Source organism: Eublepharis macularius, chromosome 13 (genome assembly GCF_028583425.1).
Source record: "Eublepharis macularius isolate TG4126 chromosome 13, MPM_Emac_v1.0, whole genome shotgun sequence".
NCBI lineage: Eukaryota > Metazoa > Chordata > Lepidosauria > Squamata > Eublepharidae > Eublepharis > Eublepharis macularius.
Window position 1 is genome coordinate 72,767,452 of NC_072802.1, and position 20,857 is coordinate 72,788,308.

Genomic DNA, 20,857 nt, shown 5'->3' on the forward strand with positions numbered 1-20,857 from the left:
GCTGAATCCAGGCAAGATAGAGGCGATGGTGGCCAGGGAGGCTGGTTTTTCCAAGGAAGTGGACCGGGGTGGACTGGGCAGCCACAGCATCCCTGGGAAAGCCCTCCCCCTCCCCCAGGCCATCACCTGACCAAGGGCCAGAGCCCCTCTTACAAGGCTGCACCTGCCTGCCTCGCTCGGCCTAACTGGCCTCCAAGCTGCCAAGTGTTGCAGAAGGACCAATGATTACATTATGATTATGCATGCACTCGACACTTTATAAATTATACAAGAGAGTTTCACTTTAAGACACTGTAGGTAATTGGTTGGTGTTGCTCCGGTTGGGTGGGCTGACGCCCTGTTCTGGTTTATGTGGCCGGCCTCCTCGGCAATTGTCCTCAGTGCTGCCAGAGCCCATCACTTTTGGGGCCAGCCAGCCAGGGAGAAGTCATAACAACTAACTAATACCAATAAAACTCGTGATGTGACCCAACCATGTATGAAAGAAGCTTATATCTGCATTTACATCAAAAATTATTACATGCCACTACATATACAAAACATCAGCTCATTATCAAAATTCAAAGCCACAGGTCAATTTTCTCGGCAACAAATATGTATCATTTCAAGAGTCTCACTTATTCTAAGTTAATCATAGGAGCCCTCTTTTTTCCATTGTTCATGTTTCTTAATCCATAAATCTAGATGTCATCAAATCCTTGTTATCCATTTCATGTGAAAGGTCTATAAACGGTTTCCATCCAGTCAAGAAGTTAACTAATGTCCTTTCTTTAATCAGTGAAGTAAGTTTTGCCATTGACGCAAATTCCAAAACTTCTGTCCACCATTCCTCCACTGTAGGCAATGTTGGAGTTTTCCACTTTTGTGCGTAAAATACTCTTGCTACTGTAATAAAGTATAGAAACAAAGTTCCGAAGCTTTTTTCCAACTGGCTGTCCATTATTCCCAACAGAAAAGTCTGGTTTCAGCTGAATATTAATCTTCAAAATCTTCTGAATCGATGATTGTGTCTGCAACCAAAAACTCTTTGCTTTCTTACATGTCCACCACATATGAAAAAATGTCCCTTCTTGTTTAGCACATTTCCAACATACATTTGAAGCACCCTTATACATTCTAGCCAATTTTTCAGGAGTCATATACCAACAATGCATTATTTTGTAGAAATTTTCTTTAATACTAGAGCTTAATGTAAATTTCAACCCCCTTGTTCACATATTTTCCCATTGCTACATTAATATGTCCACATTTTTTTGCCCATTTAATCATACACTCTTTTACTTGCTCTTCTTCCGTCTCAAACCTCAACAAAAGTTTATACATTTTAGAAATAACATGTTCATCATTTGTACCAAAGGGCAATTTCAAATTCAGTTTTCGATTGCTCAAAGTCATAAAGTGTTTAATTTGAATCTCTCCAAAATTTGCATATATGGAAACCACTGGCAAGCTGTGCTGCTTCTCTCTTGATTTAATTTTAACTTGGCCTTGAGAAAATCCCAGTAAGTCCTGATAAGTTAACCATTTAGGTGAACTCACCATTTCCCTTCTAAAATGAGCTTCTTGCAGTGACAACCAGAGAGGTATTTATTCCATACTCTCAAAATGGCACACCTTACATAGTGATTATTAAACTCTTCATCGGCCTTAACTTTGTGATACCATAGATACCCATGCCACCCAAATTTTAAATCGTGCCCTTCAAGGTCCAATAGTCTTCTATTTTTTAGCAGTATCCATTCCTTCATCCAATCCAGACAGTTAGCCGCAAAATATAATCTCAGATCTGGTAGACCCAAACCTCCTCTTTCCTTTGCATCCTGTAGAACCTTAAATTTAACCCTTGTTTTTTTGCCTTGCCATATAAATCTCGATATATCCTTCTGCCATTGTTTAAATGGTGCCTCAGTTGTCAATACTGGAATTGTCTGGAATAGGAATAACATTCTAGGTAAGACATTCATTTTAATTGTAGCTATTCTTCCCAACAACGATAACTGAATCTTATCCCATCTTAGCATATCCCTTTTAATTTCTTTCCAAGTCTTACTATAATTATTTTGGAATGCAGTTCATATTTGACAAAGTAATACCCAAATATTTTACCTTTTCCTCAATTTTGAACCCTGTTTTGCTCTCAAGTTTCATTTGGTCCTGTATTTTCATATTTTTAGTTAGCACTTTGGTCTTTTGCTTACTAACCTTAAAACTGGCCACTACACCAAATTCTTTCAACTTTGTCATTAAGGTTTCAGTTCTTTTTAAAGGGTCCTCCAAAATCAACACCAAATCATCCGCAAAGGCTCTTAATTTGTAGTTCTCCTGTTTCACCTTTACACCTTGAATTCTCTCGTCTTATGTCCCTATTCAGAACTTCAAGCACCAGTATAAGGTGACAATGGGCAACCTTGTCTTGTGCCTCTTTGTATTCCACATGGTTTGGTTAACTCTCCATTCACAACTATCTGTACAGTCTGGGATGTATAAATCGACTTAGTCCATTTTATAAAATTGTCTCCAAAGTCTGTATCTTCCAAGAGCTTAAACAGAAATTTCCAATTTAAATTATCAAAGGCCTTCTCAGTGTCTAGGAAGATCAAAGCGGCTTGTCTTTCATTATGTTTTTTCAAGTATTCCAGAATATCCAGTTCTATTCTTACATTGTCCTTCAGGTGTCTCTTAGGTAGGAATCCACTTGGGTGTTCATGAATAATGTCCTGTAAGATACTTTTAAGTCTTCCTGCCAAGATCAATGCAAACAGCTTATAGTAATTATTTAATGATGATATTGACCTATAATTTCTTGTCCATGTCTGATCTTGTCCATCTTTTGGTATAAGTGTTATGTTGGCTTCCTTCCACGAGTCTGACATTTTACCTCCCTCTAAAATAAGTTCATCGTCTTTTGTAAAGGCTGGATTCTCGAAAGCTGAAGATGCATCTGACGAAGAGAGCTGTGAGACTCAAAAGCTTATGATCAGGGCTTTTTTTCGGGGAGAAGAGGTGGTGGAACTCAGTAACAATGATGTGATGTCACTTTGGGTCAGCTGGAACAAGGGGGGGTTTAAAGTTTAAATCGCCCTTGACAAAAATGGTCACATGGCCGGTGGCCCCACCCCTTGATCTCCAGACAGAGGGGAGTTTAGAATGCCCTCCGTGCCGCAGAGGGCAATCTAAACTCCCCTCTGTCTGGAGATCAGGGGGGCGGGGCCACCGGCCATGTGACCATCTTCAAGAGGTGCCAGAACTCCATTCCACCGCATTCCTGCTGAAAAAAAGCCCTGCTAATGATACAATAAAGTTGGTTAGTCTTAAAGGTGCTTCTGGACTCTTTACTATTCTGCACATCAATGGCACCATCTCAGGTAAAGGGAGGCACACTCTGCAGATGCTCAGGGGTGCTTTTGCCCCTTTCTTCTTCATCTGAAAGTTAAGTACATCCATGCCTCTGGGAAAAGGGACCTTCTGACATCCATCAAGGAAGCTTCAGATATATTATGAATGTATATAAGGGACAGGGTTAAATTCTAACAGCAGGAGAGACAAATTAAAACAAGGCAGGAGGGAGGGGGAATTGAAGAGGGCAGCACAGCCGCGCAGCCAGGAGCCAGGCTGTGGTTCATCGGGGAAGACAGTCTAAGGCTCCAGGCAAATGGCACATGGATGAGGGGAGGGGGAATAAGATGATTTTGCAGCCTGAAAAGTGCTGCCTCAGTCACCATAAGAACATTGGCATTGCCCTTTTTCTAAGGATATGTCTGTATTTGAATAGATTGCATTTAATCCTTTTAATTACTTGCACAAGGTGCACCGTGAAATACCTTTCTTTGGCTTGACAAGGTGTGTACACACCTGAACCGTGCATTAATGGCTCCGCTCATGTCTCCCATTTGCTTTGGCATGCCAGTGGAGAGAAGACCTGCCTTTGCTCTGCTCTCAGAGCCACGTAAGCGGCAGCCACACAGGTTGCAGAGTTGCTTGTGCAACTGAGATCTGGGTAGACAAGCTTCCCATCTCCCACGCTGTAGCACCCAAAAGCAAAAGCATGAGTGCATTTCTGTCCTGTCTTATCAACTTGATCTAACAAGATTGAGTAATTTATGTGCTAATTAAATCACCTGATCTGTATGAAAAATTTATCAACTTTCAATAATTCACGCCAACTAGATTACAAGACTTCATTAAGACCTGGGAAGAGAATTACTGGTCAAGAGATTAATGGGCATTTGGCAAGGGAAACTCAATTCCTCCACTGAGCCAATTTTTGGGGGCTTCCATACCAAACTACCTGCATGAATTCCATCTGAGCCAAGGTTTCTGAGCCACAGAATGTGTTTAATGCTTCTGAACGTGTTCAGAGTGAAAATGCTTTCGTACTCTCTGAAAATTAAAATCCCATCATATCAAAATATTAAGCCAAAGTTGGTGCTTTCATGCTAGAGAAATATGTAAGTTTATGGTAATCAGCTTGGAGCTCTCACTGAAGCTCTTTTAATTGGAGAACAGACCTGCCAGGGACCATGCAAAACTTTAAACAAGAGAGCACAGTGCCTCTGAGCATGTTCAAAATGCCTTTCTGGCGTCTCTACTACAACCAGTCAACTACAACCAGTCCCTATACTAAAAAAACCCCTCTAAAACAAAGGATACCAGAGCAAGGAATGTCTGAGCCCCAATAACCTTTGAGAAATTCAAATCTCACTTCTCCTTCAAACTCATTAAGTGGCCTTGGGTAACTCTCTCAGCCCTTTCACAATCTGTAATGTAATAGTAACAGTATACCTTCTAGGGCTCTTGTAAGGACTGCAATATAAAGCATGCAAAGAACTTTGAACACAAGAGGTACTCTAGAAAAATTATTGTAAATAATAAATTCTTTAAATTTGGTTTTGATCATAGCTCAGAAGCTAATGCCAGTTTAGTGCTGTTATTTCCACAAATATTTCTTGATTACAGCAGAATTCTTAACAAATAAGACCTTCTGGGAATGGTGTTAATAAGGCCTGTTGCAAGCAGGCCTCTCAATAATTCATGCTGCGGGGCTGACTTAAATTTCAGGCGCCGCACTGCCAGTTATGAGAATAGCAACTTTTAATAATGCACCTTGGCTGCAACCTTATCCCTCCATTAGGCTTATGACTTGCCATGCAAGGAAAAGCCAAGGCAGCAGCGGAACTTGCCACTGTCTCCTGCAGGCCGAGTTTGACCAGCTAGATTATTGCAGCACCCAAGGGCCTTCACTGATCCTACTGTCTCCCTACCATTCCTATCTTGCTTTGCCTCTAAGGAGCGCATGGATTTCCCATGTTCTCTTTCATTCTAGCAACAACCTTGCCAGGTAGTCTGGGCTGAGACAGAGATTGGCCCAAGGTCCCCAATGAACTAGCTAAGATTTGAACCATGGCGCCCAACATACACCAGACTGGCTTTGTCAAAGGGACCCACTTTCTCCATTGCTGATGGGCAAGGGCAAGCTGAGACAGGGAAGCACTGGCCAAGTTTTCCTAAGGTGCCACGGCTGCCACCTCCTTGTGGCATCTGTGCCAGGCAATGGCCTCAGCAGACACCCTGCTTTGACTGCGGCCACCCTCTCAGTCGGTGGTCAGGGGCTGGGGCCTACCACCGGGCCCCCTCAGACCCTAGTTTGGCTGCAGAGGGAGGAAAGGAGCCAGCAGCCCTTCCAGGCGCCGCCTTTGCCCCCAGGCCTTCAAGTGGCTCATCCCTCCTCTGGGGAAAGAGTGGAGAGCGAGACCCAGGCCAAACCCTTCTGTCCAAGCACTGCCAGCAGCCAGCCAGGGAATGTGGGCTGCCAACTCCAGGCTGGGAAAGTTCTGGAGATTTGGGGGTCGAGCCTGGGGAGGGGCCTCAGTGGCAATTAGTACTGCCAGGTCCACCTTCCGAAGCAGCCCCTTTCTCCAGGGGAACTGATTTCCGTGCCCTGGAGATCAGCTGCCATTCCAGGGAATCTCCAGACCCCACCTGGCGGTTGGCAACCGTCCTGGACAGGCTCCCACGCCGGGGCCCCTTTTCCTCCTCGGGGTCCTGCCAGAGCCCCCCCTCCCCGCCCGTGTGCATGCTTCAGGGCGCGTTCAGACCACGGGGGCTTACTCTCGGGTAAGCCCGCTGGACTTTGCACCGTTTCATGCATCCAGGGCGTTCCTGGCCGGCCCCTCCGCAGGCGGCCCCGCAAAGCTTTTTCCGCGGCGAGGATTCGAGCCGGCGCGCCTCGGAGGACGTTTGTCCCTCCGCGGCACCCGCCGCGCAGACCGGAAGCGTTGCCATGGAGCCGGCGTACCCGGAAGCGGCGGAGCCGTTGGAAAGGGCGGCGGCGGCGCTCAGGTCGGGATGCGAAGCGGCCTCGGAGGGAGGCGGGAGAGCGGAGCGCGTGCGGACGGGCGCCCTTCCCAGCAGCCGCCGCCGCCGCCGCCGCGGGGTCGGGGGATGGGGGCAGCGGCGGCCACGAGGCCTCGCTCGGGCGCCTGAGGCCTTCCGCGCAGGGCCGCTCCCAGCGCGACGGGAAGGCGGGTTTCAAGCGGACGGCACGGCTCCGTTGCCAACCTCCAGGTGGTGGCTGGAGATCTCCCGGAAACGTAACTGAGCTCCAGGCCACAGAGTTCCCCTGGAGATCAGGGCACAGTTCCCCTGCAGCAAAGGGCAGCTTGGGAGGGTGGACTGCAGGGCTGTATACCCCGCGGAGGCGCGCCAAACCCCACCTTCTCCAGACGTTGCCCCCAAATCTCCTGGAGTTTCCAGTGGCCCTTTGGAGCCGTATTGGTGAGGGGGGAGGGTTGTACTGCATCGTGGAAAGCAAGCAAAATATCCTCCCTTTCTTCAGAAAGCCCCTCAAAGCCCCTCCCCCAAATTGCTTTTCTTCCGTCAGCAAGTACACGAAGGTACGCTGCCTCTGCAACTGGAGGCTCACTCAGCCTTCTCATTCATTTCATGACCTCTCTCACCATGCAGGTTCGCACCCCGTTTGAGCTGGTCGCATCAGCCCTGTGCTTTGCAAGTAGAAGGGCACAGGCTCAGCCCCTGCCATCTGCCGCCAAAGGATCTCAGTCAATGCTTTCCTATGCCTGAAAGCTGCAGGCAGGCAGCAGGCGGGAGCAATGGAGCTGAGCGCTAGGCTGCAGCGGAGGCACCTCTGTGTTAACAGGCTTTCTTGCACTTGGGACCTAGGTTGGAAATTTTCAGCCAGCGCCTATAGCCCAGATGGCGCTGCCCACCCTCTCTTCACTCTGGATCAGCCGCAACAGAGCTCTGGAGAAGCAGATTGTACGCCACCGTGAGCAAGAGGCCCACTTCCGGCAGCAGTGGGAGCTCCACCACCGCTATTTTAAAGAGTCAGGGGTGCACAGCTTGAAGCAGGCGCAGTGGAGTTCACGCCAATCCTATCAACAGAGGTAAGGGGTAGGTAAATGGGAACTCTCACTCCCCCTCCGGGGCCTAGTTCCCATGTCAGCTCTGCCACTGCTGCCTCTGCCACTGTGCTGTTCTGTTAACACGGAGATGGAGGAGGCACTGCAGGGGCAGGAATTTTATACTTACTTTATAAACCACTCTGAGTGGGTGTTAAGTTATCCTGAAGGGCGGTATATAAATCAAATATTATTATTATTATTAAAATGTAATGTATCGAGGCTTAAGGCAGAACATCTGGCAGAGTTAATCTCATCTCAGTCTGGAAGGAAGTAGCTCAGGGCTGGCCAGAGACCAGACTCTGTTTTACACACACCGTGCTTTACACACACATTCTCCCAGCAGTCCTGCGAGGTAACTCATGAACACCCTCCTTTGCTGCAGGGATGGTGGAGCCTGCGGTAATGACTTGCCCATGGCCATACTTAATGGGTGTCTTAACCCATCTGAAGCTCTCTTAAAACAGCCTAAGAGGACCTAGAATCTCCAACCCCTGAGACAGAGATTCTGGCTAGCCTCAAGGCTCACATTTAGGAGTGCCTGATTGGGGTAGCCAAACCCTCAGTGTTGACGTCAGGTCATTCCTGGTCAGTAGTAGGAGCAGAGCACTCAATGACTTGTATGTTGTTGTGGGCTAGTAGTTAGTTCCTGCAAACTGCCTCACAAACTTCTTGTTAAATGGGTGACGTGTAGAGGTTGCAAACAAACCACCAACCAAACCATTCTGAGGCAGCCTCTGAGAGAATGGGTTGTTTCAAAAGCTGAACTTAGAAAAAGAACCTTCCACCTGGGCTGCAGCAAGGATACCAACTCCTTCCTTGACTTGTGTGTGTTTGCTAGCATGACTGCTTACCACCGTGAGAAACTGAAGGAAGAAAAGCAGATCAGGCTGGAGCAGAGGCGCGCACGCCTGCAGAAACTGCTGTGTGAGGAGCGTGAGATGTTGGCAGCAGAGCTGCAGAAGCTGCACCTGGACAAGGATGCGCGCCTGAGCGAGATGAGGCAGAAGAACGAAGCACTGAAGTCTGCCAGGGAAGAGCAGAGGAAACAGGTCTGTCTGGCCTTGGCTTCAGTCAGCCAAGCGTGCCTGTGCCAGGGTCTTGAGTGCAAGATCTTGGAAGCTCTTCCGCCTCGGTGCTAATAGAGAGAACTGTAGCATTAGTTGGGATTCGGGAAAATTGCTCACTCCCCCTCAGATTAGCAAATGTTAGTAGGAGGTAGTCGATACTCCTAAGAGGGTGTCGAGAGGAAATTTTCCAGCCAGGGAAGCATCTTCCTGCCGCTGCAAAGCATTCTTGCAGGAAAGTTAATGATACCCACAGAAGAGGACAGGACTACAGAGGACGCTGCTAGCTCCCGCCTCCCATGGGGGCTCTGTTGCCTTTGCGGCCCTGTCCAAGCTCCCAGAACTGTTTTCTTACCTCAATGTTCAGCTGCTCGGAAAGGGAGCCATTTTTCGAGAGGGCCCCTCTCCACTCGTGAGCAGCTTGGCCTTGGATATTTTCATCTGAAGTTGAAAAGAGCTCTCTTAGCTAAGTGAGGTAGGAACCAGCCATTGTCCAGAGCACTTATCTAACCCCACTTAACCTATATACCACACTGCCTCTCTATATTACAGAGAAAGGGTTAGATGGCTTTAAATTTTGCACAAAGAACTGACGGGCGTAGTTGTAAGTTATCTCATGCTGCAATGTTGCTTCAGGAAGGTTCTATATTTTCATTTTATTAACAGATTGCAGAAGATCTTTTACATGAATGCTGGAAGAAGAACAGTGCTAAGCTCAGAGAGGTAGGAACCAGCCTGCCACAGCTGCTGTCCAGAGCATTTTATCCCAACGACTACTGTGCGCCCCCCTCCCCCCCCCCCAGCCTTCAGACATCCTTTCTATTCAGATGCCATTTCAGAGCCGTGCCAAGGAGGTTCATTTTCTGCTGAGGAAGACTCCCAGCTTCTCTGCATTAGGCGAGACGTACTGTGGCCTTCTCTTTCTGGCCCTTCCCAGCTGCTTCTCCCAGAACACAGAAGCAAAAAAGCAACCAGCAGGAATCAGCCCACCCACCTTTTCTGTCATCCTTTCTTCAGGTTGAGTCTGAACTGCACAAGAAGCACGTGGTGGAGGCATGGGGGGATCAGCTGACGCAGAAGCAACAGGTAGGCCAGACTTTTAGCAGCAGCCTTGCTGGAGCAGAGGTTGATTTAGGCCCCAGTCCTGCTCCCCGTGGCCGTCGGGCCGAAGAGAGTTTCCAGTTACGGTATTGCCCCATCTCAGGCAAGAGGGCAACAGGAGGGCGTGTCATGGGGGCTAACCCTTCTGCTTGGTTCCAATCCAGCAAGAAGCCACTGAGCGGAAAGAGAAGATCCAGTTGGAAAATAAATACGAGACAGCTCGGAGGGAAACCCTGCAAAGGATGAAGCGAGAAGCAGAAAGGAGGAAGCAGGAAGAGAAGGAGCAGGCCAAGTTCCTTCAGCAACAGATGGAAGAGCTGAAGCAGCGGGAAGCAGAGGTTGCAGCCTGCGGCTTTTGAAGAGGGCACATTCTTGGGCCAGGCTGAACGAGAAGGAATTGGAGCTGGTGCCAACTCCAGCCCTGGGCACCTGTTTCTGTTGGTGGCGACTCCAGGGGGGGCCCGAGTATAAATGCCGTCAGATTTGTCTTAGAAAGGGAGCCCTGGTTGACTTTTTTATAGCACAACTAGCAAGGATGTGCTTCAACGGCAGCCTCCCTGCTGTTGCAGGACATAAGCTTGCTACAGTTCCTGGTGCCAAGCTGCACCCGAGGGCCATTAGCCTTGGTGGAACGCAGGCAAAGGGGCCCAAGGAGCAGTGGGGCAGTTCCTTTCCCTGCAAGCTTTGCTGGGGGAAGGAGGGGAGGCAGTGGCTGATTCTGGCTGCTCTCCTTTTAATCAGGCAACAAAGCTGAAGGAGGAGGAAGAGAGCCTGATGAAGCAGTACTGGGAGCTGGAGGCCCTGGAAGAGGAGAGGAAGCAGACGGAGCAGAACAGGAAGAAGACTGAACTCGGGTACGGAGACACCTTGAAGGAGGATTAGATGGGGGGCGATCCAAAGAGAGGACATGGTTGCCATGCAGCCTCCTGTCTCTGGCTCAGTGGTGGCTTGGATGTTGTGGTCATTTACTAGGAAATAGAGACAACTTTTAGCTTACCTGTGAAAATAAGCGGGGCAGTGTTGTGCTTCATTTCTGAAAGGAGAAGCAGCAAAGATCAGAAACTTTAAGCATGCCTCGTGAGATCATTATTGACTTTTCAACTAAAAAGATTCGGGACACCATCCTATATAACTCATACAATGCGGATTTGGACTTTATGGGTTTGAAAGTCAAGATTTTGAAGGACGTTCCATTTCTAGTCCGGAAACGGCGTTTTAAATATAAAAAGTTTGCAGCTCTTCTGAGGGACCATGGAATAAAGTACAAATGGTTATTCCCGGAAGGAATATGGTTCAGATATAAAGATCAGGCCTATAAGATATTATCAGAAGATCAACTAAAGGATTTTGAGAATAAAAACCCAGAACTCTGCTGCACCAAGAACGAAGAAAAGGAGGAGCCGGAGGGGGGGGGGGGGAGGAGAGCATCGCAACAGCAGTTGCACAGAGAGAATTGCGTCCTGGACCCAGAAGGGGGAGGAAAGTTTAATCAGAATTTGAAATGTTTATTCTCTGTATGATTAACCACTCCATCATTATTCTATGGAGCTATTTTTGTATTATGACAGTATGAAGGGAAACATTGAAGTGTAGTGTTTAGTGTTTGTAGTTCATTCCCCCCCCTTTTTCTTTTTCCACTCCCCTTTGTCCCTTCCCTCTTCCCTTTCCTTGTGATAGTCTGGTGTAGTGTTTTGTAGTTATGAAAAATAAAAAAATTTATAAAAAAAAAAAAAAAGAAACTTTAAGCATGCCTGTAACCTTGCTGTTGGGAGATTCCCAGTGGTAAAAGATACTTTGCACATGTTCAGAGGAGTTCTGATTTTCTCTGTTTGCACGCTGAGCCATGGGATTGAAATATGGGTTCCAGACAAGGTTTAGCTCTTTGCAGGCAAAGAAAATGCAGTTTACGTTCCAGCCCTGCTGCTGCTTTCTCTGGCTCCTAGGAGAATTGACTAACTATGGGCCTTCTCTTCTCCTCCAGGCGCTTCCTGAAACATCAGTATCGAGCTCAGATGAAGAGACGTGCTCAGCAGATCCAGGAAGAGCTAGTAAGCATGGCGGCATTTAAGCTTTCTAAGGAACGATGAGAGGTGCTGTGGGCTGAAGGCAGGCTGGCTGCCTTGGCCTATCCCGGTAGGCTGTGGGAAAGAGGGTGAAGGAGCCATACTCTGCCCCTGGTCAGAAGCACTCGCCTTTGTTAATACCATCACGTGGTTTGGGACTGGCAATGACTGGAAGTGGTTTGAGCCCCAGTCCCTCCAGTGCATTTGCAGAACCACCCTGGGTGTGCCGGTGGGGAGGAGCAAAACCTGCATTTGAGAGCCATGCCCTGCAGCAAGGGTGCCGCTGCTCTACTGCCTCTTCTCTAGCGCATCTCCTTTTGCAACAGCTACAGACTAAAGCCCTGGCAGTTACCTGCTCCTTGTGATACAGAAATAGGTGAAAGGTCCACAAGGGGAGACGCAGGCTGCTCCCCTTGGCCATCTGTTGCTCCACGCACGCTCAGAGGAGAACCTGTCAGATTGGCCTGGAAGCTGGAGAGGCGCTCTGCTACTTGACTGGCCCCACTTAGAGAGTGTGCCACGGCAGATGGGCAAGGGGAGAGCTCGCTTCTCCCCTCTCTCCTGGAGGAGCTTCTGGGGAAGTTGTTTCCACACTGCCTTTCCCCGCCAGGAGAAGGACAGGCGGATTCTCCTGGCACTGGCAGCAGAGGAGGACAAGGATCAGTGCCTGCAGGCTGCCCGGCGGGAACAGGCCGTCGCCGCTGTCGCCTGGATGAAGAAGGTGATTGAGGAGCAATTGCAGCTGGAAAGGGAACGTGAGGCTGAGCTGGAGACCATCTTCAGGTGAGGCTGGAGACCAAGGATGACAACGAACTTGGAAGAGGGGCTGGCCAGCATCCAAGTACAGTGCCCTGCCCTGTGTGTGGTCGAAGCCTGGCTTGCTGGCAGGCGGAACTCCTGTTGCGGGGCGGGGAGAGCAGCACTACTCCGGCTGTGCTGCCATCCTGAGCTGAAACTAAGCTGACCTCCGACGCACTCTACCTCTCCTTGGTAAGTCACTCTAGCAGCAGGCAGGGACGCCAGAGCTCCTGAAGAACTCGCAGAGCCCTGCGACCATCTGCGTCTGGCTGGGTCTTTTCTCAAGGCAGCAGCAGATGCTGAGAGGTGTCCGGCATAGGTTGGGAGACCCTCCCCACAAAAGCCCAAGCAGAGTCACCCCAGGTCGATTGGCTTCCATTCCTTGGACTGTTTCCTCATCTTGTTTTTCAGGCAGGAAGCCAAGCAAGTGTGGGAAACGCGAGAAGAACAGTGGGAGAGAGAGCGGATAGCCCGAGACAGGCTCATGGCTGAGGTGAGAGCTCTTGGCAAGGTGGGGGAAGTCAACTTGGCTTCCTGTGCAGAGCACCAGGTGACCAGTGGGAGTCCCCGCTGGCCCTTCTGTGTTCATCTCTCCCTTCCCCCTTCTAACAGGTCCTGGCAGAGAGACAGCAGCAGATCCAGGAGAAGATGAAGCTGAACAGGCGGGCTCAGGAAGAATCCGTCAAGTACCGGGAGCAGCTGATCCAGGAGCTCAAAGAGGCAAAGCAGCTGACGCAGCGGGAGAAGGAAGAGGAGGCCGAGCTGAAAACCGCCCGCAAGCGGGAGCTGGAGGCCCAGGTGGGACAAGGAGCAGAGCGGCAGGGGCCCCTGCCGTGTTTGGCTGATGTGCAGAAGCTGACTGAGGTCTGGCCTGCGAGATCATTTGCCTAGAACCGGAGGCCTCCGTTGCTCGTTTCCCTCTTCTCATAACCGGGGATGGGCATCATCCCGCAGCTGCAGGGCAGCCTAATTAATATTGTCTCCTGGAATCCTTTGGCTGATCAGTCCGCTGGACTGGGGACTGGGCTTTCTGGGCAGTAATAGAGAAGGCGAAAGATTTATGCGATTTGAAGAGAGGCCAGGGTATTTTTCTGGGCAATAATAGAGAACCTCTGAGGCCGAGTTGTGCGTGTGGTGGTGGGATGAGGCACCAGTAATGAGCAGTAAGGTTGGTGGCAGCAAGGAAACGACGCAGAGCCTCCAGGTGTGGAAAACTCTGCTGTAGGAAGAGATGGCCGTTTTGGAACTTAAAACAGAAACTGCTCCAGGAGAGGAAGGAGGAGAAAAAAGGGGCTAGGTGGGGTGAATAGCGGCGTGAGAGCTTGAAGAGTGGAGGAAGTTGATACGGGGTGCGACCAGATGCTGCTAGGGAGGCGAGGCTCCCACAGGAAGAGGGGCACTGTTGAAAGAGTGGCTGTCACAGCCTCTCTCTGAAACCCTCTTTAGCTCACAGAGCGCCAGCGGCAGGAACAGGAAGAGCTGCGGAGCCAGCGGGAGGAAGAGGCAGCGGCCCAGCGGGAGGAGCAGCGGCAGGAAGAACGGGAGAGGCTGGAGGCCCAGCGCATGGCAGAGGAGGGCTATCGCAAGAAGGTGAGGCCGGGCTGCGCCGGGGCAACTGGACGCCACCCTTAGCCCAGCTGCATTTTGGCAGGGGAGAGAGTAGCCCCGAGACTCAGGGCTGCAGTGGGGACCAGTGGCTACCCGGCCTTCCCTTCCTGGTCATCTCTTCTGCCCACAGAACACCACAGCAGCCTTGACCTGCCTTTTTCTGCTGCAGGCCTCTCCTCTCTCGAGGCCCCTCTGGTGAAGCTGTGGCTGTCCTCGGGGCATGAGGGGTGAGTGTGGGGCTAGGATGTTGCGTGGCAGTGCTGAGAGATGGTCTTGGTGCCTTTCTCTTCCAGACCTACAGTTACCCCAAGGCAGCCTGGACCTAAGGAGGACCCGTATTCCTGTTGGGAAGCAACAGGAGTCTGCATCTGGCAAGATGTTTTCTAGGTGTGCCCCTATTGGAGAGTTTCAGTTTACATGTTTTTAACAAAGTCTGTACTAAAAGGTATCAGGAGTCCTGTGTGTGTCCCAAGTTCAGCGGTTGGAGGTGTAGGTTGCCACTGCTGCAAGCGCCAGCCCAGTTCCCTTGAAGGTCACTGACACTCACCCGGCTTCTTGGCCAGGCAGGAAAAGGTTTTGCAGGCAACAGAGCTTCAAGCCAAATGATGTTTCCCCTGCTCAGCAGCTTTCTTGAAGGAACTCCACAGCATCCCAGTTCTGGCCTCCTTTAGCACCCACAGTGGGGTGGGGGTGGGGTGGGGGCGGAGAGAAACTGCTGTAGCCCAAGCCTTACCAAGCAAGGCGGGGGGGGGGGGTCCTGGAGCACTTCCTAGTTAGGCTGGGGATCAGATGTGAAAACACATGTAAGTTTTTTGCTTTCCTTCCAGCTGTGGCAAGTTGGAGATTACTGGCAGTTATCCTGGTGGAAGGTAGCTGTGCCCAGACCCAGTATAGGCCCCCTCCCCTAGGGAAGGGTCTCAAAGCCTTACAGCCAGAAGAGGGTCTACGTATCAGAACTGGGATGATTGTGCTGTGAACTGTGGGCAGAGGAATTGTGCCAGAATGGACAGGACCCCCCAAACATCTACCCTAGTTTTTATTCTCTTTATTTAAAAGCATAAACTGGCTCTCCAGAAACCAGCTTTATTGCCTCTTTCAGGCTCGCGGCCAGTCATGGCCTCTGGTTGGCAGGCCACTGGCTTCGTGTGTGCTTTGCCCCTTCAGTCCCCATCCTCTCTAGTCGAAAGGCTCCACCAGACTCCTTGGAGAGTCGCTGCTGCTCAGAATAGCCAGAATGAGCTCGAGGGAACCTTCTCCTGCCACGTCTTCTCCAATCCTACGCCATCTCTGCTGCCGCTCTCAGCCCTGGCCGGGACACAGCTGCGTGCAGCTGCAGCCTTTCGAGGAAGGCGTGGCAGGGACTCCACCTCTGGCGTCTGCCCATATATCCTCTGCTGGCTGGCTAAGGCTGCAGTTACAGCGGTGCTGGCAGTAGGTTAGTGTGACTACAGCCACCGCATGTTGTTTTATGCAGCCAGCCCTCAAGAGCGTGTCACCAGCATGGGGAAAAAAGATCAGCTATTTTGACTGAGCAGGAGGGCTTTGTGTTTTGCATTAACTGTGGGACAGAGTTAGACCATGAGCTCCCCCTGTTTGTGGGCGACAGAGGCAGTGAAGCTGAAGGAGCGTGTGAATTTTAAAGCTCCTTCAAAGGTATGCATGTGTCTCCCCCACCCCCACCCCCACCCCTTGTGCTCTTTCCTGATGCTTTTACACAGAACACAGGGCCTGGAGCACACCACAGAGCAAGAGGGCCAAGGGACTGAGAGACTCTTGCCTTTGGGCAGCTGGATGGGGCACTGAGACGTGCTCCGCATCTGCTGCCAGGCAAGCCTTGCTTCGCGTCCAGATCAGGGCCTCGCCTTTTCCTAGATCCTGCCTAGCGGCCAATTTCATTCTACTCTGGATTTTCAAGGGCATTTGACTTTTCTCGGTGGCCCCCTCAAGGCCAGCTGCAGCTTCAACGTGTGACACTTGCAAGGGGCAAAAGAAGGAATGCAAACGAGGACTGTTCTTCCAATTTTTTCTTTTAACCCAAAAATAGTACAATACTTTTTAAAAGGTTGTTAATTACAAGGTAACATCAGCAACCAACAATATTATGGCACTTTTTAAAAAATATAAATACCAACAGGTTAAAAACCGCACACGCACGCGCACACACACAAACCCCTCAATGGACTGGAGCAAGGCTTACAAACACCGGGAGCTCCCTACCTGCCCTGCGCAGACCTGGAGTCGCAGCACAAGCAGCCCACCTGCTTCCTGCGAGGGGCGTGAGGGCCAGTCAGCCCCCACCCTGAGTGCATCTCTGCAGAGGGAGCACACCCCACGATAAGTCCCTGCCTTCACACAGGCTGCCGGGTCAGTCCCAGCAGAGCCTTTCCCTGGGTCCAGCGGGCTCTGTGGCGAGCTACAACCGGCCTGGCAGGAAGCACCCCTCGCCTCTCTCTCCGCCCGCGGTTGCCCTTCATTTGCTGCTGGTGCCTGTCCCGCACACCACATCCCCTTCTCATCCTCGTATCGGAGCCAGAAGCAGCTGCCTTGTTCACCGAGAGTGGGAGCCAGAGAGATCTTGTGCCCGGGGGGGGGGGGGGGAAGGGGCACACAACCCATATAGAACATTTCCCAGAAGCCTCTCAGAAAACAGAAGAGTGCCATGCGCCGGGGGGTGGGTTTGCTGGTGGAGGCTGCCCTGGTATTTCATGGCCATGTGCATGCCCCACCCCCCACCCCCGGTTTGTCATCTTAAGGGACTTGGGCTATTTTGGATCCAAGACTCGGGGCTATTTCTTCAGCCAGCAATTCAGTCACACAGCTGAAATTCTGCCTGGATAGACAGCATTTCCCACATGTGGCACTACCCAGCTGCTGTTTGGGTACCTTGCTTGGGGGAAGGAGAAAGACGAGCTTTGCGACCCCGGCTAGATTCCATACCGTGTCAAGCCGTTCCATGGGAAGTGTCACAGGTGCCTTCAGCCATTTGGTGTCAAAACCCTCACAGCAGAGACGGGAAGAAGTGTGGTTGACCTCCATCCGCAGCCATGCTGAAGTCTCACCAACAAGGCAAATTTCTTACAACTAAGTTGAGGCTTTACTGATTTCAGTGGAACTAAGAGAAATGGCCCTTGTACCTTGTATAATTTCAGAGTCCTCGTCTTTTATGCCCTTCATCTGAACATACTATATAAACAACCAATCCATTGATCTTGCTGTCCAAGCATCTCCTACAAACTTCTCCACCAACAACAGGCATTCCCAAACTTTCCAAGAGGGTCTAAGCCTCCCCACTGCCATCCCATTTTCCACTGCTTATAAAATACGTGCTGGCATCAAAATCCTGGCCCTTACGTTTTCCTAGGATGCCACATGCACAGAAGTACCCATAGTGCCAGATGGAAATGTAATGCCAGAACAAGGGCTCCAGTAGCCATTATTACTATGCATAAGAAAAACAAGGGCTGGTCTACTGTGGAGAAGTGCACAAGAAGGAGGTTTGTTTCCCGTGACCAGCACAAGCTAGTCCCTCAGCTGCGAGCCCTTCCCTCACCCCAACTCCTGGGCGACTGCCCCAGCCAGTTCCATGTGCCTTTCAGTCTGTGTGAAGCCATACTTCGCAGCCAGCCCCTTTTCTACCAATGACCTCTCTGGATATTCACAGTGCCGCAAATCTGTACTGTTTCTCCCACAAGCCATCTCTGCAAGATACAAAATTCGGGGGGGGGGGGGGACATAAGGGCAGCAGTGACTGCTTGCAGTGGGGAGAGAGACAATGACCCATGTCCAACTGCAGGAAGTCCACTTTCAGTTGATTCGGCCTCCCAGAAACGAGGGTGACAACTGGCCCAGGTTGGCTGCACATCAAAGGGGAGAGATGGCTGCTATCCCTGTTTGAAGAGGACCAGTAAGAGTTCCTTCAGCACAGGAGGGGGTCTCGGGAAGCCATGCCAATGGATTACACGGGTGGGACAGACTCTTGTGGCCTCCAAGGCTAGTGGTATGAGCTCTTCAGTGGTTGAAGAGTGTCCAGCTGCTGCCTGACAGACACCAGGAGAGGCGCCTGGCCTCTGAGATGTGCATCAATGTTCGGAAATGCTTTTAAAAACACAAGGTATGGCTCTTCGCCCACCTCCTAATAAACCCTGCCAGAGCTGGTGCTGTGGAGACAGGACTCAAACCCACACACACGCCCCTCCCTCCCACCAGCAATACAGGCACAAAATAAGGCAGTGGGCTACATGAATCCTGGAAAACAACTGTTTAGAAAACATGCAAAAATAATACTGAAGTTCCTTTAAAAAATGGTAATGCACCATCTTAAATATTCCCCTAAAAACACACTGGGTTTCCAAGCCACCTTTTGAGGAGTCCTGGCCCAGGCCCAGCGACATCCTGCTGCCTCAGTTGTTGTTCTCTTTGGTGGTGATGGTGACCAGTTGCTTGGCTGCCTTGGCGATATCGTAGGCACACTGGATCACCTGCTGGGTGACCAGCTGGATGTCCGCCGTTGGGCAGGACTCCGGGGGGAGCGTCTTTTTGCACTCGGAATGCAGGCGGTAGGCACTGGCGGTCAGCAGGCGCAGGGAGGGCCGCACGAGCTCCGATTTAGGTTTCTGGGGAAGAGAGAGCACTCTGAAGTCAGTGTTCATTTCCAGCCATTTTTGAGGGGTAGGAATGCACAGAGGTGTAAAGAGTCCTAACAGTTCACCCCAGAAATTGCAAGAGGCCCGGGTCCTTAACCACTTAACCAAAAGGTTAAGTGTGGACATAAGAACATAGCCAAGACTCCTGTGTGAACATCCAGACACAAGTTTCAGGAAGTCCTGATCAGTTCCAATTCCGTGCCACAAGATGCACACCCCAATTCAGTGCTATGCAACTGGCAAAGGCCCCAGGTTGTAATGTCAGTAGTAGAGCTGTCCTCCTTTACAACTGCAAACTTGTTGGCTGGGAGGTAGGCAGGATTAAAATGAGGATTAATTTGCGGGATTAAAAGGATTAAACTGCATACGCCCAAGGTACGCAAAAGTATCCGCCCTGCTCCAACGGCCAGACGGAGACAGAGTATGCTTATTTCTGTTCAGACTGAACAGATTGCCGAGGGCACTGGAAGATGTGGGGGTGAGGGTGAGGAGTGGAACTGGGCCTGAGAAAAGAGGGCCACATCAAGGCGGGATCAAGGAAGAGGAGGAGGAGACGAGGTACATATTCTACCCTCCTCTCATAGCAAAGGAGGAAGAGAAGAAGGTGGAGGTAAAGACACCCCCTCGGCACTTTTCGGCTTAGACATGAGGCCAGACAGGGAACTTGCTGCTCTCCTCGCCTCGACCCTCCAAGTGAGAGCAGGAAGGCAACGGCATGACGGTACCAAGAAGCGTCAGGCCTAGCCCCAAGCAGGAAGCTTGTCCCGATCAGAAAAACAGCCAAACCAGGCCGCCTGCAGGAAAAGGCTGGGCTTCTCCCTACTTCATACCAATCCAACTTTGCTAATTAAAGGGGAGAAAATCTCCCCCAACCAGCCTGAAAAGGACAAAGTGGCAAAGAAGAAGAGGCAAAGAACGTTTGACAGCAGACGAGTCATAGGAAAACTCTTTTCATAGGCTGCTTTCCCCATGTTCAGAGCAACTGTGTGACCCTTTGCCACCCAATGCACCTTCAGGGTACCACCAGTCCTTTCCCAAATGCCTTCACCCTCTCAAGAAGCCAAGCCAGCAAAACTGGGAGGCAGGGAACATCAACTCCCTCCACTTGAGACAGCAAGGGGTACTCACGTTTGAAAAGAGGTCAGCCATCTCCGTCACTGCCACGTGGATTCTTTCCGAGCAGGGTATATAGCTGCAAGAAGAGGCAGGAAGTAGTTATTCAATGATGGCAAGGTGCCCCCGCCAAAGCCACAGCAAGTGAAGTTAGTCAAACCCTGAAACAAGGATGCCCACATGGCCAGGCCCTCTGCACACTGAGGGGCACTGCAGCACAAGGGAAGACAAGCATGCTTGCAATGGGACAAGGCCAAGGAAGTCCATGCTGCAGAAGGCAAAAGGAAAAACAGGCTTTCGTGGGGGCTGTTGCTTCAGTTATGGATGGGCGGAGGGTAGATAAGCCCTTTATGATGCAACGGCCCCCAAACCTAGGTTCCTTTTTCAGGATCCACGTACACGGGAGATAAAACAAAATATAACACAGATTTTAAAAGTTCACTGCGGGCCTGATCCAAGGGACAGATGCTGATGTAAATGTGATTTATTTTGGCCACACAGCTTGGCTTTTATCTTGATGAGCTAAGACAAAGTGTATTTTTCTTGCTCCTTTTATGCAAATCAGAATCTGCGGAGGGTGGGGAAAAAATGAAGACGCTGCACCTCCAGATTTGCCCTGGTGGCCTAGGGCGGATGCAGCCACACCAAACTCATCATGGCTTCTGCCCAGAGGGAAGTTCTCTTGCAGAATCCCGGCTGAAAAGTGCAGGAGCTGTGCAGAAGGGCCCTTGTTGCCAAAGTCAGATTCTACCGATGTATTGTCGAAGGCTTTCACAGCCATCAGATTCTACCGTCTGAAACGTGGCAGGAGGGCTCATCAAGCAAAGAACAGAAGCCAAACCTGGCAGCTCTGACTGGCAATTCCACTTCCTCCTGAGAAAAGCCCACTGGGCATGCAGGTGTTTTGCCAGCTGCTGGGGAGGCGCAGGAGATTAGCGGAGTAGAAGGAGATGGCAGGACTTGACTCCTTGAAGATTTTGTTTCCAGATTCTGCCATTCCGAGTGGGTGGTTCTTTCCTCCCCACCACCCATCATTGCATAAAGAA

At 50.6% G+C, this 20,857-nt stretch overlaps 2 protein-coding genes across 7 annotated transcripts in view; one reads left to right on the forward strand and one right to left on the reverse strand.

Moving 5' to 3' along the window:
- Positions 1-6,760: 6,760 nt before the first annotated feature.
- On the forward strand, positions 6,761-14,503 carry TCHP (trichoplein keratin filament binding). Its single transcript, XM_054997104.1, has 12 exons — positions 6,761-7,403; positions 8,260-8,470; positions 9,152-9,208; positions 9,503-9,571; positions 9,751-9,924; positions 10,328-10,440; positions 11,568-11,634; positions 12,260-12,432; positions 12,859-12,940; positions 13,060-13,245; positions 13,894-14,037; positions 14,349-14,503. Exons 1-12 carry the CDS (start codon positions 7,213-7,215, stop codon positions 14,379-14,381), a joined length of 1,500 nt encoding a protein of 499 aa, XP_054853079.1. The 5' UTR covers positions 6,761-7,212; the 3' UTR covers positions 14,382-14,503.
- Positions 14,504-18,107: 3,604 nt separating this feature from the next.
- Positions 18,108-20,857, reverse strand: part of GIT2 (GIT ArfGAP 2) — a 33,613-nt gene continuing 30,863 nt past the window's right edge. For all 6 annotated transcript variants that reach the window (XM_054996030.1, XM_054996034.1, XM_054996031.1 and 3 more), the window contains 2 exons: positions 19,827-19,890; positions 18,108-18,668 (listed from right to left, as the gene is read on the reverse strand). In XM_054996030.1, the coding sequence (XP_054852005.1) occupies positions 18,456-18,668; positions 19,827-19,890 (277 nt within the window). In that variant the 3' untranslated portion in view covers positions 18,108-18,455. The remainder of the gene's footprint in view (positions 18,669-19,826; positions 19,891-20,857) is intronic.

Coding starts and splice junctions, on each gene's coding strand:
- TCHP (XM_054997104.1), top strand. CDS start 7,213: ATGGCGCTGCCCACCCTCTCTTCACTCTGGATCAGCCGCAACAGAGCT. Junction 9,209..9,502: donor ACAGTGCTAAGCTCAGAGAG/GTAGGAACCAGC, acceptor TCCTTTCTTCAG/GTTGAGTCTGAACTGCACAA. Junction 11,635..12,259: donor AGCAGATCCAGGAAGAGCTA/GTAAGCATGGCG, acceptor TTTCCCCGCCAG/GAGAAGGACAGGCGGATTCT.